The sequence below is a fragment of the Rhinichthys klamathensis genome, unplaced genomic scaffold (assembly GCF_029890125.1).
Source record: "Rhinichthys klamathensis goyatoka isolate OS25496 unplaced genomic scaffold, OSU_Roscu_1.1 h1tg000206l_1, whole genome shotgun sequence".
In the NCBI taxonomy this organism is placed as follows: domain Eukaryota; kingdom Metazoa; phylum Chordata; class Actinopteri; order Cypriniformes; family Leuciscidae; genus Rhinichthys; species Rhinichthys klamathensis.
Window position 1 is genome coordinate 1,322,363 of NW_026606731.1, and position 20,268 is coordinate 1,342,630.

Here is a 20,268-nt window from a genome sequence, read left to right on the forward strand (position 1 = left end):
GTGTGTCGACAAAAGTAGTGAAATTAGGCTGGATATGTCTGATGTGTGAACTCTTTCTCTATTTTCTGCTTCTTATCCAGTCTGGGTGAATTTCTGCTCCAGCATGATTTTGCATCCCACAAAAGGCATCTGTATACTGTATATCTGATATTTGTACGAGAATTTAACACGGGCTTATTCAGTCAGACAGTCAAGTAGACTTAAAATAATGCATCATGATTGAGTTTTGTCTTTTTTTGTTACTTGATATTCCTTTTCTGTGGTAGTATGTTTATGAATGCCTTGATTTGACCATGTAGCCACTATCACGTTAAGATGTGAAATTTGTTTATTGTCATGAAATGGAATGTTATTAGTTGTTTATAATTGTGTTGACTGTTTGTTTGGTTTGCACCCTGTAATATGTTGAAATCAGAGCTTCCAAAGCAGCATATGGCATGGCTAGATCGACTTATTTATTTCAATTTACTTTAATTTGTTACATAATTTATTCTTTCTTTAAGGTAGTGCATATCATTAGAAGTATAGCAATTGAGTTAACAGCTTAATGAGTGATAGCTAAGATCACCTTGCATGTTGACATCAGCATCGAGCTCTGTATCAGTTGAAAAGCGAATAAAAGCTCAGAAATGTGTGTTGCATGCATTGAAAATGATTTGCAGTCAGGGGTTGATCATTAGTCTTTTGAAGAGTCTGATAACAAACAGGCAGTTATATATAAGCAGCAGAAATTGAAATATTAACCTATGCATCAGTCTCATTAGTCCTGCTGGAGCATCTCGCTGGAGGGCTCACAGCTGGAAGGCTGTGCTAATGAGACCTGGACAGTCATTTATCAAGGTCAAATTGCCACATGCCCAATCAAATCAGCATTTAGGCTTATAGCTATAATAGCATTAACATTACAGTATATACTTATTTTCTGATAAATGTAGCAAAGCTATCACGAAAGCACTCTCAAACAAATATTGTTTGATAACATTATTTGATATATAGTAAACAGTAAGATATGTGACATGGTGCTACAGTTGTGATTATACTCGCGACTAAAGGCCATCTCGATAAAATGTTTAGTTGCAAAAATATTTATGATACACATTTTCATTAAAGCATTATTTTATTAAGACAATAATACAAAAAGGTCTAGTTAAAAAAAAAATAATAATAATAATAATGAATCCGTTTCAGATTGAATCAAAATCAGTGAATATGCAATTTGGTCAGTTTCTCTCACTAATTGTGCGTTTCTATACTTTGGTTTTGAAGAATCAATCATATAATATTAGTGTGTTTTTTTTTTCCAGTGAATTATATTTTTTGGTCTGTAATTTGTATTATTCTTATTTCAGTTTTAGTACTTCAACTTAAACCTATTGTGTTTCAGTTAGTTTAGAAGGCAACTTTACATGTAAGATTACATTTGATCTAATATTTATAATTTTCAGTTTAGTTTTATTTCAATCAACAACAAAAAAAATGAATTAAAAAAAAAGTTTTTTATTTTTTTTTATAGTTAATAACAACTCTGCTATGTGAACATTCTGTTGCTTTGGTGGAGCCCACTTTTTAAAAATGCATATAAAGATAAAGAATGTGAATGTGCTTTTATATACTTTTTGAAGCTTGAAATCTCCAGTATATATAAATTGTAAGTTTGTGAAAAAATATATTTTTTGTGTCACACAGAACTAACTGTACAGGTATAAAACGACATAAGGGTGAGTAAATGACAAAATTAGAATTTTAGGTGAACAATTCCTTAAGAATAAGAGGTTTGAGAACATAAAAAGTGAATCTATTTCCCCATGACAATATTAATTACTCAGCCATTGCATAAAGAGCTGCACTTAATTAGACTGTGTACTGCGCTTCATAATTAAAGATATTCGGCACTCCGTTAATCTTTTTTTCATTTGTGTCTCAGCTTATCACACACAATGAATCACATTCTCCATTCTGGAGTGACTTCATAAATCCTGCTTTGAATGGTTTAAAGGTGGCCTGTTATGCCCCTTTTTACAAGATAGGCAAAGTCTCAGGTGTACCCAGAATGTGTCTGAAGTTTCAGCTCAAAATACCCCACAGATTATTTATTATACCATGTTGTAAATACAATGTACATTTTTGAGTGGGAAGGGAAAACATTCTGTTTTCGTGCATGTATCTTTAAATGCGAATGAGCTGCTGCTCCCCACCTTGCTTTCTAGAAGAGATCTGAGCCTTTAGCCAGTGCCTCTGATACTCTGCCAAAAACTAACAAAACATCTGTTTAGTTTTGATTATCATCTTTATTGCATTGTTCAATGCAGTTCTTCATCAGTATTAAAATTTATTATCTGCATGCGTTGTAAAGCCATATCAGTCTAACTTCTGATATATGGTTTTCTGAAGCACGCTCACAGAAAGCTATAGGCTAGATGTCAGCAGTTAAATTGTTTTAAACAAAGTTATCAAATTACATTAATACTCCTTTTTACATTAGTTCTCACAAAACACTAAAATGAATTATACTGTTAACAGTATTCATTGACTCAGCATGACGCAACTCACCCTTATAGTGATAAATTCACAATAAATCTTGCAACAAAAATATGTGGATGTAGCAATAGCTAGCTTAAACACCAACGACGAAGTTAACACTCGTATATAGCGGGACTCCGACACGACGGAGCCACGAGGTCTCCGGCTGCTAGCATAATGTTACACATTTTCTCCGTTAGCACGAAACTCTTTAAACAGTGCAAAAACGACTCTTTTAGTCATATAAAACCACAGTAACATAACGAAATGTACTATCAACATGTGTTAGAGTTTACATTGCTTTGTGAGTGGCAAATACCTTAAAAAGGGGAAAAGAACGGGAGAAGGTTGAAGAACACACACACACACACACACACACGCGCAGCTCTCGCCTTCGAGATATATCCAGCTGCAGACCCGCAGCACCACCAGTTTCACAACCCCAGTGCCAGAACCCCAGCGCCAGAACCGGAAGTGAGGGAGGGGCGGAATTATTTACAATGACACAATGGTAACTGGTTATGGTAACACTGTAAATGGTAACATGGTTTTTTTTTGCAAGTATTTAAAAATATTTCAGATTGTTGCACCTTTTAAATAATATTTAGGGTATGTTTTTATTACACAGTGAGTCACTGCTCGTTGTATGAACTATAACTTGTATGTGACAAATAAAGAGCAAGACAGCGCTGGTGTTGTTTGAAGACGTAAGAGTGCGTGCGCGCGGCCAGGGCTCTCTCTAGCCTTGTTTATACTCGACGCGTCCGCAAGAGCGCGAAGTGCGCGCGGCAAAAATGACGTCATTGCGGTGTGGGCGGTCGTGCGCGTTGGGTGCGCAAGACCCCATTTCGCCTGGCGGTGTGCACGGCACTTTTTGTAACATCGCGCGCGGCGCCGCATCCGAAGATGAACGACTTCGAGCCGAATCTGGCCGAACTGGTACGTCTGTATCAGCATGTTTATGATCCTTCTATATACAGAGACATTTGCATTGATGGGCGACCATAAAAGCCTCTCATTTTGTGAATAGGAACACATTTACATTAAGCACCCAGTTTGCACTTGTATAAAGTAACTGCTTACATTTACAAAATAAGCCTACAATAGCAGAATTAAGCCCTGCTGATGAAATTAAGGTTTAAACACTCTTCAATAAGGCTTCAGTTGTTTACTAGTTTACATGCAGTGAAAGTGCAATAAACCTACTGCATTTATTACTCTTTTTATATGAATCAGAAATTAATAAACTACTAATAAATGGCAAACTACTTCTTCACTGCTGATTCCTGGTGGTTTAGAGGAGAATTACTCCGAGTCGCCCCCTGTCGTTTCACAGAATAGCACAACGGCGAGCGCGTCAAGTATAAACGCCTCGTCCATATGGAGAGGTCCGCGCGCAGTCAGCGGAGACTCGCGCTCGTGCGGACGCGTCGAGTATAAACAAGGCTTCTCTCTGCTCGTTAAGCGCCCTGTCATGCGCAGCAGTCATTCTATTCTACATCACTCACCGATCAAAAAAGGCTTTGACGGGACAAAAATTTGCTTTGGCGGCCGCCAAAAAACGGACGATCTGACGGGTTTTAGAAGATTTAATACAACCTGAAACTAAAAAACAGACCCGACCTCTATTTGAGACCGGCCTTATATTTGCCAGACCTGCAGCCACATCAGGCGTGTAAAGAGACGATCGTCTATTTGGGACTCGGCTATTATTTGAAGTACGGTACATTTTTATGGTTTCTTTTAAAACAATGCCGGATTTTCTCTCTCTTTTTAGAGTTTTGACATTGTTCTTGTGAAATAAAGTATATTTTATATAAAATGACCATAAGTTTCAAGCATTATTTTTCACCATCATGATCAGGAAGTAACTCTCATAATACAATGAAACGGATAACTATATAGAATTATATTACACAAAATCAATGTTTTAAAATGCTAATTGTACTATACCTTAATGTATCATTATAGCACGTATAAAGTATGACGTTTCGTGTGTAATAATGCCGTTTCGTGTCTAAGCAAATTACGCTCCAAAACGTTAGGTGGCGTTACTCGGTTTAGAACGTAAGCTCCGCCCCTCACTTCCGGTCCTGGCGCTGGTGTTAGAACGTAAGCTCCGCCCCTTACTTCCGGTTCTGGCGCTGGGGTTCTGAAACTGGTGGTGCTGCGGGTCTGCAGCTGGATACTATTGGCGCCTTCAGATCGACGAATAATCAACCCACACAGACAGGGATCAGCATTATCTGCATTCCACTTCTTAATAATTACTCGTGGTCTAGTGCTAAACGGTGACAAAACTTAATAATACTAATTATATATAAACATTAATATAACAGACTATTGTAAATAAAATAATGAGTTAGGAACTATACTTTCACATCCCACTTGTCACATGTGCACGGCGTAATATAGGCTACCTTCTGATATATGCTGCTAATTTAAATCAAACAACAAAATAAAAACAGAAAATCACTCACTGCTCTGGATTGAACAACTTTAGTAGCTTTAATAAGAATACATTTATTACGTAAATGCTGCTGTTAAATGCTCTGGCGAGGAGATAAACATGGCGGACTGTGTACTGCTCACTGCTTATGATTTATGGGGATTAAAAAAGGAGTGGGTGGATTTTTTCTATTATATGGTGGTTGTGTATACACACTGTGGACACACATTTATATTCAAACACCATAAAAGTGAATTTTGCATAATAGGTACCCACCCCTTTAATATTTTACAGAGACTGATTACATTTAATGTTGTGTGGCCTAACTTTATGAAGTTGATTTCCTCAAATCAAGTGGCTTTCGATCAGTTTTCATAGGCTACTGACTTCTAAACTTGGATAAGCAGGATGAGAAACTGGACAAGATGTCCTCCGCACAGCAACAAAGACCTGCCATAATTTTCATTTCTTTGTGTGGCTCAACTTTTCTTCCTCCCCGAGTGAGAAATGAGTGCTTGAACTCAGTCGCCCACATTCCCTCCTCCGCGCGCAGGCCTCAGCTTTATGGGGCTCCAATGTAACCTCCCCAGAATTAATTCTGTCACTGGCTCCAGGACTTACAGTCTCCTAACAGCATTTTTACAGGTTGCCTATGGCAACACAAAGTGTCAAAAGACAGTTCTCTTTCAGACTGCTGCTGTGTGTCCCATGATTCCTGCCCTCAACAGGCTGCTGCTGACAACGCCGACCTGACAGCTGCCATACCGCCAAAAACATTCAGCTAACCTGCACAACACACACATATTATGTATTTATAGCCTGTGAAAGATCGTATTACACTTGAAAATGTGTGCATGTGTGTTTTAACACAAATAAGGAGAGTGGATTTGCATAATTGTTAAAGCCAGTTACTGTTTTGCCTCACAGAAACATGCTCAGTTAGCATTAGCACCGGCTGGCTGCTACATCTGTAGAATCTCATAGCATATCAGTAGTGGATTGATGTTGAAATTAGACTACTCTCCACATCTGAAAATTCTGTTTTAATCTCAACTCTCTTTGAACTGTTCAGTTTTTGTGCTTAATTGGCTCTTTTGTATTTCACAAGTAACATTACATCAACACCTCCAGTAGAGGGAGCCTGTGTATAACAAGTTTACCATGCAGCAACAAACGCATATCAATGCTTAATCTACTGTATCTCATATATGCACTTTTAAAAATTGGGCTCTTGTTAGCAGTGTTGTTATTGTTAACTATTAAAAATATATATATTTAATTATTTTGAACTAAACTGAAAATGATCCCCTGGTTTCACAGACCAGGTTTAAATCTATTCCTGGACTAAAATGCATGTTTGAGCTGTTTTAACTGAAAGCAACGTCCACTGATATATCTTAAAATATGTCACTGCCATTGTTTTGTCTCAAGATGCACACTAGTAATTTTTTTTAAAATTATATATAAGGCACATTTATAAAAGCTACTGAAATGTCCTAATTGAACTAAAGCCTAATCCTGGCTTAATCTAAGCCCTGTCTGTGAAACCAGGCCTATAAATATTAGATAAAATATAATCTTAAATGTAAAGTGTAGTTGCCTTGCAAACTAATTGAAATACATTAGGTTTAAGTTGAAGCCCTAAAATTACTAAAACGCAAACTGAAATAAGAATAATAAAAATACAAAAGCACATACAATTACTAAAAGAAACTAAAATTAAAAATGAAAACTGAAAATATAAAAATAAAAGCTAATTAATATATTAATAAATGCCATAATAGTAAATAAATAATATAAAAAACACTTGTGATTATTCTTAACAGGAAATGATAGTTACAGAAATAGTTAAAACTTATAATTAAATGAGTAATAATTAAAACTTTTGTCACCATTTACTGACCCTTATGCACAAAATTAGATGTTTTGAAAAAGGTTAATGCTGTTTTATATATATATATATATATATATATATATATATATATATAACAAAAGCATATGGTCCAGGAGCTGGCAAGCATCAAAAAGCACCACAAATATCTAATAATTTGTAAATGTTTTACTAGTGAATGCAAAGTTTCTCGGGGGATCTTATAAGTTCTTTTCTCGTTAAATGTTCTCATGTCTCATGAAGTCCAGTGCATGTGCACTATAGCTTCAAGAGGATATTCTCCAGCGGAGACGTGTGCGAGGATCTTTCATGCTTTCGCTGCACTATTGACCTTGGATGTTCCCACTTGACAGATTTCCTCACAAGATGAGAGAGTCTGGGAAAGACTTTTATCCTCTAGAGTACAAAGGCTAATTCCAAGCTTTGTGTGAGTGTTTGTGTCTCAGAGCCCTAAAGCTTTGATCGCCAAGAACAGAGGAGGCCCTTGAGGATAACAGACTGTATGTTCCGTTAAAAAGCTTTTTCGTTCTGACATTCTTTGCCATTTTGCATACATAATCTGCTCCTTTTTTGCTACGTGGGAGGCTAACATTTAAAAAACCCAGTTTGGATCATCAATTTTAGCTCTCCTGACTTGCTGTCTTGGATTGGCATATATTATCAGAAACGGCATACACTCACCGGCCACTTTATTAGGTACCCCATGCTAGTAACGGGTTGGACCCCCTTTTGCCTTCAGAACTGCCTCAATTCTTCGTGGCATAGATTCAACAAGGTGCTGGAAGCATTCCTCAGGGAGTTTGGTCCATATTGACATGATGGCATCACACAGTTGCCGCAGATTTGTCGGCTGCACATCCATGATGCGAATCTCCCGTTCCACCACATCCCAAAGATGCTCTATTGGGTTGAGATCTGGTGACTGTGGAGGCCATTTTACAGTGAACTCATTGTCATGTTCAAGAAACCAATTTGAAATGATTAGAGCTTTGTGACATGGTGGAAGTAGCCATCAGAGGATGGGTACATGGTGGCCATAAAGGGATGGACATGGTCAGAAACAATGCTCAGGTAGGCCGTGGCATTTAAACGATGCCCAATTGGCACTAAGGGGCCTAAAGTGTGCCAGGAAAACATCCCCCACACCATTACACCACCACCACCAGCCTGCACAGTGGTAACAAGGCATGATGGTTCCATGTTCTCATTCTGTTTACGCCAAATTCTGACTCTAACATCTGAATGTCTCAACAGAAATCGAGACTCATCAGACCAGGCAACATTTTTCCAGTCTTCAACTGTTCAATTTTGGTGAGCTCTTGCAAATTGTAGCCTCTTTTTCCTATTTGTAGTGGAGATGAGTGGTACCCGGTGGAGTCTTCTGCTGTTGTAGCCCATCCGCCTCAAGGTTGTGCGTGTTGTGGCTTCACAAATGCTTTGCTGCATACCTCGGTTGTAACGAGTGGTTATTTCAGTCACTGTTGCCCTTCTATCAGCTCGAACCAGTCTGGCCATTCTCCTCTGACCTCTGGCATCAACAAGGCATTTCCGCCCACAGAACTGCCGCTCACTGGATGTTTTTTCTTTTTCGGACCATTCTCTGTAAACCCTAGAGATGGTTGTGCGTGAAAATCCCAGTAGATTAGCAGTTTCTGAAATACTCAGACCAGCCCTTCTGGCACCAACAATCATGCCACGTTCAAAGTCACTCAAATCAACTTTCTTCCCCATACTGATGCTCGGTTTGAACTGCAGGAGATTGTCTTGACCATGTCTACATGCCTAAATGCACTGAGTTGCCGCCATGTGATTGGCTGCTTAGAAATTAAGTGTCAACGAGCAGTTGGACAGGTGTACCTAATAAAGTGGCCGGTGAGTGTATGTTATTTAAATGTTTTCAATGTGTGCTAAACAATAGCTGTGTTTAGCATCACTATTGCTCATAATCGGCATTAACAAGCTCCTTTTAAAACTTTAAGCATTCATACTAAAGCCTTTAATTTTTTCTATATTTACTTGGTACATGGTGTTTTCTGCTACACTCATTGTGAATATTTCTTTCTGTCTGTGGGGTCTGTGACCACCGCAGCTGCTGACCTCTGCAAGACATGACATCAGCTCCCAGACAGACATGTGATGGCTAGGCCACAATTCCTGGCACATTTTTTCTTTTCAGCAGTGGAAATAATGTATTGTTACAACGAAGAGTTAACCTCTTAAGTGTCACCCCCCCCCCCCTTTTTTTGAATTGACATGAAAATGCACATTTTGAACTTAAATGTAATGTTAAATGTTTTTTTAATTCAAGAATGCTTTGGAATATAGACGTGGGTAAAGATAGAGATATAAAGATCGGTCTTGTTTTAAAGAAGACATTTGTCAGATTTTTGTAGAAGTGAAATAAATTAAGAAAGTGAAACAAAGTGAAAAGTTATAGAAGTTTGAGTTTATGGAAATGCGCAATGTAAAAAAATTCATTATTCATATTTTATATAAAATATATATTTTCAAAACCTGGGCTACTCTAAAACTGCAGAGAAATCAAAGCCAAAAATCTGAACAAGTTGTGTTTAAAATTTTAGGTTGATATCTCAAAAAATGAGCTTTCAGTAAGATTTTGTTTGGGCGCAGTACCAAACTTTTTCACTAGATGACATGGATGACAACCAGACTCCATTACTGCCCATATAAGGGCGCCTCCATTTCCATATGTGTTTTGAGTGATCTGATCTGAACCATTATTTCCACAATTTTCATACAATTTGTGAAATAGACATCCTATTCAGAAGTAGTATGGGAAGTTTGGCAGATTTTGATATGAATTCAACCTCTAAAAAACACATACAAAAAACACGTATGTGCGTTATAGCTCGTTGCCACATCACTAAATGGTGAATTCATTATTTTTTTCTTTATATTTAAAACATTTTCTCATCTTTTTTTCTAAAATAATTGAATGAATGCTATCTTTTGAACTCTTGGCATGAAAACAAACTGAGATTTCTACAATTTTTTCATGATTTTTCATGTTCATCACTATTTCAAAATAAAGGTCTGAACACGCCTTAGGAGGAGTATGAAAATATTCTTGTTGCAAGTTGATAAATTGCGGCTCCTCCGTAATTTATTTTGAAAATCAGTCACCAAATATGGAAACTACAGATTGTAAGCTTTCAAATGATATATAGTTTGTCAATATTAATTAAGGGTTTAACTAAGATATTATTGTTTTAAATATATAATTACAAATGTCCCACCTGTGTGACGGTGACAGTAAACAAATACAATTAATAAATAGATAAAAGTTATTGTTAAATGGTTAGAATTCACCCAAAATGAAAATTCTGCAATTACTCACCCTCATGTCGTTCCAAACCCGATCTTAGAGCTTTCTGCCCTTCCACTTGCAGTCATTTTCAAGGCACAGAAAGATAGACATCAAAGTAATTAATGATGTGACTCCAGTGGTTTATCCTCAATTTTATGAAGCGACGCAAGTGCTTTGTTTGCGAAAAAACAAAACATAATTTACCTCTTTATTTACTATATCTCTGGTCACGTGTCAACACAACACCTATGCGTTGTGATGCTCTCGTGAACATGTGTGCATGCTTTGTGTTGACGCGAGAGCAGACGTTGTTGTGTAAGAGCGCGTTGGAGATTAATATTTGGTAAATAAAGTGGTAAATTATGTTTTTGTGCGCAAACAAAGCATGTTTATGATTTTACTTTTATGATGTCTTTACTACCTTTCTGGGTCTTGAAATTGGCATTTGCGTAGCTCTGTCAATGGAGGGACTGGAAGCTCTCAGACTTTATTAAAAACATCTTTATTTGTGTTCCGAGGATAAACGAATGTCTTACGCATTTGGAACGACATGAGGGTAATTAATCACAGAATTTTTATTTTTTGAGTGAACTAACCCTTTAAAATAAACTTATAATAAAATTAATTGAATATTGGAATATCATATTTTATTGCTCTAATTATTTAATTATTCAAATAAATCAATTTGAAACTGGCCATCTAGATCCATTTTGAAATGTCTCTAGGAATTGTTTTAAACAAAACCATCCAACTCTTGTGCATAAAGGCCTTTTCGCTGAAGACTGATGCCTTAGCAACCTGTAGGTCCTCTTTTCATCCGTTATGGCCTGGTGGGTCAAAGATATATGGGGCTTACAATGTGCTCATGTGGGAGGGCCTGGTTCGGGGTTGGTGAAGTAGAGAGGGGTTTTTTTAAAGTGCTCAACCTGAGCACTTGTCCTTGAGTAGTTGTATAGCAGCTTCAAAAAGGTTCTCCTTCCATTAATTTTGTAAACTACACGTCAAGTGTTTGAATTAGTCCTCCTAGAACCCTCATTAAAATTAGGGACTGGAACCATACCTTTGTTCAATTTTATTTTGACTGATTGACTTAATGGCTGCCACTGAAACGTCTATACTGAATTATACCAATGACTTAGACTTAACAGTTTTTTTTTATTTCAATTTTAAAATCTGATCATAGCTACATACATTTATTTTCTATTAAGTGGACACAGTATATTTTATAATTCCCATTGAGTACTTTTAGATGTATAAACCGGAATAGAAATATAAAATAAAGGCCGTCAATAAAATCAACTTTTACGCTCTTCTCCTAGCAGCTCCTTTGCGGCTATTTTGAAATCCCCTGGTCTAAGAGACCCAATTTCATTCGCAACTCAATTTTGACAAAATATGTCATTGGATCTTGCTTTTGAACGGCACTGTGGATGTATCATATCATGTCACACAAATACGCTCTAATACTTGACTGCTCACGTAACAGATATAACTACAAAACACATGTCTCCAACCATCTCACACTCATCCTAGTGACTTTACTGAGGAGACAAGCACACACATGCACAAATGCACACACACAAAGGGGCCCTGAAAATAATCACTGTGGAGATTGAAGCTTATAAAGCGAGCAAAGCACACACACACACACAAGATCACACATAGAGCTGTTGTTCAGGCTGGGGTCCTGAGAGCGGGGTTCAGAGCAGCCAGTGTCCCGTCTGGCAGGAAGCACTCTGCATTCTCAGCGACGTGCCTTGAGTGGACAAATCATGCTGATTGTGTGGGAGAGAAACCCAGCGCTGCTCCCAAGATGAAGGCAGAGAGGGAGGCATCATGCAAAAAGACAGCCGTTCCTTCACTGTTTCTTCTCATATGGCTTCTCATCTTTTCCGTGGCAGGTAAGACAACATCATGACTTTTCTACGGTTCATGTTGAGGGAAAACTTTCTAAAGAGGAAGAAGAAAAAAGTGTACGCTGTTGTCAATTTCACTTTTCAGTGTGTGTTTTGTTTGTGGGTGGCTGTGTGACACATATCGCAAATAGAGCGATCAGTCAAATTTAATTAGGGCACTCGATAAAATTTGAAATGTGTGTTTTGTTTTTTTAGAAACATTGCCTAAAAAGTATGAATGTAATAGTAAGGAAATTAAAAGACAAATTGAATTGTTGAAATATTACACAAACGCTCAAAAATGCTTTTTTTTTAAATAATCACATCACAGACCTGTTTTTTGCATTTTGGCAAAAAAAAAAAAAAAAATCATGCTATCTTTCATCTCCATCCATGCATTAGATTCATTTTAAATTACGCATTTGTGCAAAAAGTACAAACAGCAAGTTCAGAACAATCACAATGGCATGAGTCAGTTGGCATTAGCTTGATGAAATCACATTTTCTTATAATCAGGTAAAGATGTGCTAGGAAAGGGGCCGAATGCAAGAACATGTCCTAACTAAAGCCTAGTCTTCCTCAGAGAGCTTTGATTAGCAGAATCACTGGGCCTCACTGTCTACATCCCCCCCATCCACAAAAGAGCATGTCTCTTGCACAGCTGCCCCTGATTGGAGGAGAGCGAGCCCACAATCCAGACCTTTGTTAGCTCATCCTGGCAAGACCTCAGCACTGAGAATTGTTACCACAGCGATTGAGCCATGCCACGCTGACTCGCGCTGCCCTGGCAAAGCGGGCAAGGACATGTTGGCTCACACAGAAGCAATAAGCACAAAGATGTTTACCAGCAGGTATCTCACTGGAGAGTTCAGGCAATGTGTTTTTGCACTTCATGCTTCAGCAAAAAAAAAAAAAAAAAAAATGCAGCTGAAAATAAGATGTTTTATAAATATTATAAATTAATATAGAAATAATTGTAAAGAAATATTTGATAAAATTGTATTATATATATATATATATAAATAATACAATATTATAATTAATTATATATGATATATTTGATTCAATGTATATCCTAATATAGAAATATTTTATGGCTACACAATACTTCTATAATATATATGAAATACTTCTATAAAATATTATTAAAAATCTATTTATATTTAATAAAGTAAGCATACTTAAATCAAATGTAGGCCTATATTTATTCATTTATCAGAAATGTTCATCCATAGCTATAGTACATTCAGGGTAATTTGTCAGTATGTAGGGTAAACTGGGGCAACTTGTCACATACTTTACTCGAGTGAATATTGTTTCAGAGTGGGTTTACAGTAATGTACAGTTCATTTAACACACACACACTGACCTTTTCCGACAACAAGCTTTAGTTCCACTCTAATGTGTCTGTTTGTGGATGTATTTATAGGTGGGGTGAACATCAGCAGCCCGTCTCCTATAGTGCGAGGAACACTCGGAGGCTCAGCCCTTCTCTCTGTGACCTACACCAGCACCAGCTCTGACCAGCCCGTTATTAAGTGGCAGCTGAAGAGAGACAAACCAGTCACTGTGGTCCAGTCCATTGGTACGGAAATCATTGGGAACCTTAGGCCCGAGTACCGTGGTCGAATCCTCCTGTACGAGAACGGCTCCCTGCTCCTGCATCACCTGCAGCTGTCTGATGAGGGTGTGTATGAGGTGGAGATCTCCATCACGGATGATACCTTCACTGGGGAGCGATGCGTCAACCTAACCGTGGATGGTAAGACAGGCGTGGGCATTTCATCTACAGTATGTGAAGAGCAACTTTCCTTATTCATGTTGTCCTGTTCTATCACAGTTCCCGTGTCCAGGCCTTTTGTTCACATGGTGGCCTCATCCGTCCTGGAGCTGACTGAGTTCTTCATACTCAACTGCACTCATGATAGTGGCACCAAACCCACTTATAGCTGGCTGAAGGGCGGGAAATCTTTGTCCAATGATTCGCGTCTGCTCCTGTCACATGACCAGAAGGTCCTGACCATCTCCCGTGTTGTGATGTCAGATGATGACATCTACAGCTGCAGGGTGGAAAACCCCATTAGCAGTATGAAGAGCCTGACGGTCAAACTCACTGTCTACAGTAGGTGTTGAGACTCCTTCATGCATGAACCATGGCCTGAAATGTCGAGTTCAATTTTGCTATGTTACATAAAGGATGAAAACACAAACAACTTGTAAAGGATTATAGAAAAAAGTCATGGAAAGATGAAGAGCTGCATGAAATGTGTCACAATTAGTGTAATCCACAAATGAGAGAGATGAAGAATAAACAAGAAATCAGAGAATTTAATGAGGACAGAAAAGAAAAAAACAACAAATATAGCTGCGAGCAGCGATTACGGGCCCAAGCCGGTGGCACCGCAACCCCGGTGCCTTTAGTTACCTAAAGGCACCAGGGTGGCGGTGCCACCGGCTTGGGCCCTTCATCGCTGCTCGCAGCTATATTTATATATATATATATATATATATTTATATATATATATATATATATATATATATATATATATATATATATAAAGCCGGTGGCACCGCCACCCTGGTGCCTTTAGGGTTATTGTGCACGACGTGACACAAAATATCTGCTTGCTATCTGCCGAACGGCTCTGGTAGTTTCGCTTCAGCACTGATGATGTTGTAGAAATAGTGCGCTCTGGTTGGTCTGGATTATTCGGGATTTTTTATTTTATACAGAAATAAATTCTTTATAATTCAGATGAGAATAAAGTTAGTGTTGATTAAAATGAAGGAAAACAAATATATTGATCTGAAATATAGCACATTAATTTAAAATTTATTTAGGTTCAATTACCAAACATACAATCTTAATTTAATTTAAAGCAAACAATACATTTAAAATATATGGGTTGTATGCAAATTTTTTTAAATAAAAAAAATATATATCCAAAAAGACAAGGCCTTAAAGGGTTAAACTCTTGTCACTGTAACAGACACATCTCTCTCTCTCACACACACACACACACACACGTCAAGTCACTTACATTTTTAGATGCAATATTGAATAAGCAGAAAAATCGGATTTTCTGCTCTGAAAATATAAATAAGCAAAAAAATTGAATAAGCACTTTGAATATTCTAAACAGAATAAGCACTAGTCGCTAATGAATAAGTACTAGTACTTAATGGAATAGATACTAGTATCTAAAAAATAAGTACTAGTAGCATGAAAATAGAGACTAGTAGGTTAAAATGATTAAATGTTAAAACGGCTTGCCATATTGGCTCAGAGAGAGAGAAAGAGAAAATGACCTTTTAGATACTAGTACCTATTAATAGATACTAGTATTTATTCAATAAATACTAGTACTAAGTCATTAGATACTAGTACCTATTAAATAGATACCAGTACTTATTCATTAGCTACTAATACGTATTAAAAAGAATATCTAAAGAATAAGCAGTAGTATCTAAAGAATAGGCACTAGTACTAAAGAATAAGCACTAGTCGCTAATGAATAAGTACCAGTACTTAATGGAATAGATACTAGTATCTAAAAATAAGTACTAGTAGCATGAAAATAGAGACTAGTAGGTTAAAATGATTAAATGTTAAAGCGGCTTGCCATATTGGCTCAGAGAGAGAGAGAGAGAAAATGACCCTATTCAAACCACAATATCTGACTTTCTGAGGGTCGGAGCTAATTACTTTAAATTAGAAAGTTGTTTGGCTTGAGGAGAAGAATATACACGCTGAGTTTTGTAACTGTAGATAAAACTAACCCCCCCACTTTTGTCAAAAGCATTTAGAAAGTGACACACTTCCTGCTGCCAGTTGGTGGCGCTATAACTTTGACTCACAATAGTCACATCCATGTGATCGGCCTCTTACAGCGAACATACTGTTGAAGTTTCATCAAGATCAGTTAATGTATGCAGAAGTTATAACACACTTCCTGTTTCCATTATTCGCCATAAATTTGTTTCCTCGCCACGGCCAAACCGTTCGAGATATGAAAAATCCCCTGGCAATTTTTCATCCTCAATGTCTTGACATCATGCTGACCGAGTTTCCTTGCGATTGGTTGAATTCTCTAGGAGGAGTATATCGAATTCCAGGGGCATACGCTTCCAAACAAACCATAATAGCCGACTTCCTGTTGGGCTGGGGTAAAAAGTAAAAGTACAAAGGATATATGAACCGATGAGATCTATATGTGTACCGAGTTTCATATTATTACATGGAAGCGTGTTTGATTTATGGACCAAGTTTTCAGACCCCGTTCCAGGGGGCGCTGTCGAGCCCCCCTGCCACGCCCGGGTACCAGCTTCAGCCCGGCCCTGATGGCCGCGGGTTCTGACCAGTGTGCAAAGTTTCAAGAGTTTTCGTGCACGTTAAGAGCCCCAAAAGTGCCCGAATAGTCGATAAAATAATAATAATAATAATAATAATAATAATAATAATAATAATAATAATAATAATCCTAAGGAAAACAATAGGGCCTTCGCCTTTTCAAGGCTTGGGCCCTAACTATACACATTGAACTGACAACGATGAACTGGGAAAACTAAGGGCTTATATACACAGTGAATGATAATTAACAAAACAGGGAACAGGTGTGAAACTACTTAGCAATAGTTACAAACAAGGATGAGAACTCTAGCAATCAGAACAGTGAAAATGAAACCAAAACAGAACTTCACCTTTACAACATGATTTTTATTTTTTTTTATTTTTTTTACATTAATTAAGCATTAAGTACAGTATGTAAACAATCTTTAAAGAAGTGCAGCCAAGAAGTGCGCACATATTAGCCAGGCATGCCTGCTTAGTAAGGGAAAAAAATTATAATATATAAATATATTTTAAAAAGACATAAACAAATAAATAGAGGCGTTTCATCCTGTTCCAAAAATGTTCTATGGACCGCAAAGGAAAAACTTTGGAGAATCTTTTTGTAGCTCTTTTCCATACAACAATAGTTCACAGAGACCACAAGTGTAACACTCCAAATAAATAATTGAATAAATAAAATGGTCCATATGACTTGTGCACTATTCCAAGTCTTGCGAAGTAGTGTTGATATTGTTAACTAAAACTAAAAGTATAGTTTTCAGTAATTGAAATAAAGCTGAAATAAAATAAAGTATAAATAGAAAATGTATAGATAGAAATGTTTCCTTAAATGTAAACTTATTTATTTCAGTTCATTGTTAAGTACTAAAATTTCAAAAACTAAAACTGAAATAAATTTAATAAATCTTTATTGAAATATTACAATGAAAGGCAAAATCACAATAACAATAACTAAATAATTCTAGTTTAAGTTTTAGTCATTTTGTTCAATTTAAATGAAAACTGAATATATATAAATAAAATCTATTTCAAAATATAAATAAATACTACAGTACTAAATAAATCATACAAAAATAACACAAACTAACAAAGTCACGTGGGTCACTTTTTGAAGACTGACAGTCAGTCACCATGAAAAAGAGCAGCAAATTTAAAAAAAAATCAAAAACAAAAAAACATATAAATAGCAGCATATGGCTCTGGACCAACACGAGTGTATGTAAATCATTCATTTTGGATGAACTGTCTGTTAATTCGGGCTGGTTGTGAGTGTTTATATAAAGGGCTGAACGAGAGTGTTAACGAAGAGTTTTGCTCCACTGGAGCTCAGCTGATCCTTTCCTCCATCTACATCTCCACTTGCACACATTTCTGTCAGAACACTGAGCTCAGCGGGGTCCTGCATTCCCTCTGCACAGTCTACCCTTTAAAAAAGCCCCCAAGTTGCCCCTTTCATTCATGCACTTGGTATTCCTGGCAACCTGTGCAATCAATCTTCCATTTGAGGTGTCCTTAATTTGGACCTTGTCTACAGAGTAGTTTGGTGTTTCAGAGCACTTAGTTTTTTTAGAGAGATGGGGAGAGGGGGGAGGAGGGGAGAGGGGGAGGGGGGGATGTACTATGTCAACCTGTATTCTCCTTTTAAATTTTGCAGGACGGAGTTCTCTATATATCATCCTCTCCATGGGAGGCATTTTCTTACTCATCACCTTGGTGACTGTTTGCGCCTGTTGGAAACCCTCCAAAAAGTACCAGCTCTATTATCCCTAAATCCATTCTCTTTGATAAATCTAAAGCAAGCCACAATAAATCTCAGCAGCTCGTACTGTTCTTGTAAGAAAAGTCTTTGTGCTTCAAATGTTAGGAGGCCAAAGTTCCACAGATCAGATGAAAACAAAGACCAAAGTAACTGATTAAATTGGAAAGAACTCGTCTTATACACATTTGATTTAGGTTTCTGTTTGTGCACTAAATTAATATGATATTGCATTTGAAATTTCTATCACAGTCAGATATGTTGCTAACAAAAATACATTGTTATTCTTTCTACAGAAAAAGGCAACAGCTTGCCAGACAGAGCAGACAAAATTTAGCAGAGCAGAGTAACGACAATCATGATGGTAATTTCGTTAATTGTTGCAGAATAACTCAAGATAAATCTCTTATTTGAATATTTTAAAGGTGCACTCAGTAATTTTTCCCTCATTAAACAAAATATAAATTAGTAAAAATGTTTAAAATGATCTAAGTTATTTTATTTAGAGTATTTATTTATGATTTATTTATAGTATAATATTTTGAATTGGCTTTTATTTTTATATTTTCAGTTTTCGTTTTAATTTTACTTTAAGTTTTAGTCATTTTGTTTCGAGCTAATATATATATATATATATATATATATATATATATATATATATATATATATATATATAGCTTTAATGTATTTTTAAATTTAGTTTTAGTTTTAGTCATTTTAGTACTTTTTTTTAAAATTTACATTAATTGCAAAGGCAAGATCTCTTACCAAGGCAACATTTCAGATTTTTTTTTTAAGTTTAAGTTTTTCATTTAATATTCAAATTTTATTTTATTTCAGATTTATTTTAATTACCAAAACGATTTTATTAGTTTTAGTTTTAGTGAACATTAGCAACACTGGTCACATATAGAGTAAAATCAGTGGCCTAATAAAAAAAGTTTTATTTTTGAGTGGGTCGCCTCATGGAGGCAGCCATTTTGAGATCACAGAACAGCAGAATAATACTACTCTGTTTATCTCTGTAACTTCCGTAATTGGACAAAAATTAATCATGACTGACTGTAAATATTTAAATCCTACAATGGCATTAGTTATTAGTTACATAAAATATTTGCTTTATGCTGCATCCACACTAGGTGTCAGTCCAAGGCCACTTTCATATCAAACAGAGCAACATTAAATATTACTGAGTGCACTTTTACATTTTTTTCAAATCAGTGTATAATACAAAGGAATTATTTGCTTTTTTTTATTATTAAAAAAAGTATTTTTATTAAATCTTGAATGCTCTCTTTACAGTAGTTGATATCGTGCCTGCTAGAAATTACCATAACCGTCGGAACCCAGGTGGACTATATGTCCTCAAAGAAACGGTAAGACATTATTATTATTAATTTTATTATTGCTGTTGTTGTTGTTGTTTTAATTTTTTCATTATTTTTACTTTTTTATTATTATTATTTCCAGGATTTCCCTGAGGGAACAGATGAGTCTTCCTGTAATTATATCAATCCTACTGATCCCCTCAGCCCACCTTGTTATTCCAACATGGCTCCACCTTCTGCACACTCTCCAGATGCTTATATGCATTCAGGAAGAAGATACCCCCGTACGCCCGTCCCCTCTCCTCCATCAACCCCTCATCCGACTCTCACTCCACCCCTGTCCTGTCCCCAACACCTGGGCAGCTTAACACGCAAGCCCCGCCCTCCAAGACTAAGCCCCTCCCCTTCACATGCAGAAGAACTTCCAGTTGAACCAGAAAACAATATGCACTACCACAGCCTTCCCCAATGAGCAGGACGGATGGATAGTTTTAAATGTACAATATCAAGGATAATATCAGAATATGAGATTATGTATGTGTGGGAATTTTAATTAGTCATTTTTAATTAGTTATCCTATGTACATTTAGTATTTCATGCTTTCCAAAAGCTTAGATGAATGAATTGTGTACAAGACCAAAACTTAAATCAGTAGTTATAAAGTAAAAACTGATTACATGGATGTACTGGATTCTATATATATATACTAATTGAACAATTTGCTTTTATTATTCATTATTCTATTTT

General features: G+C 36.6%; 1 protein-coding gene across 1 annotated transcript; it reads left to right on the forward strand.

Moving 5' to 3' along the window:
• The first annotated feature begins 11,818 nt into the window (after nt 1-11,818).
• On the forward strand, nt 11,819-20,234 carry hepacama (hepatic and glial cell adhesion molecule a). The gene is made up of 7 exons (XM_056263365.1): nt 11,819-12,089; nt 13,513-13,845; nt 13,924-14,205; nt 18,092-18,185; nt 18,490-18,557; nt 19,499-19,569; nt 19,664-20,234. The coding sequence occupies exons 1-7, from the start codon at nt 12,002-12,004 to the stop codon at nt 19,991-19,993; spliced, it is 1,266 nt and encodes a 421-aa protein (XP_056119340.1). The 5' UTR covers nt 11,819-12,001; the 3' UTR covers nt 19,994-20,234.
• Nucleotides 20,235-20,268: the final 34 nt, after the last annotated feature.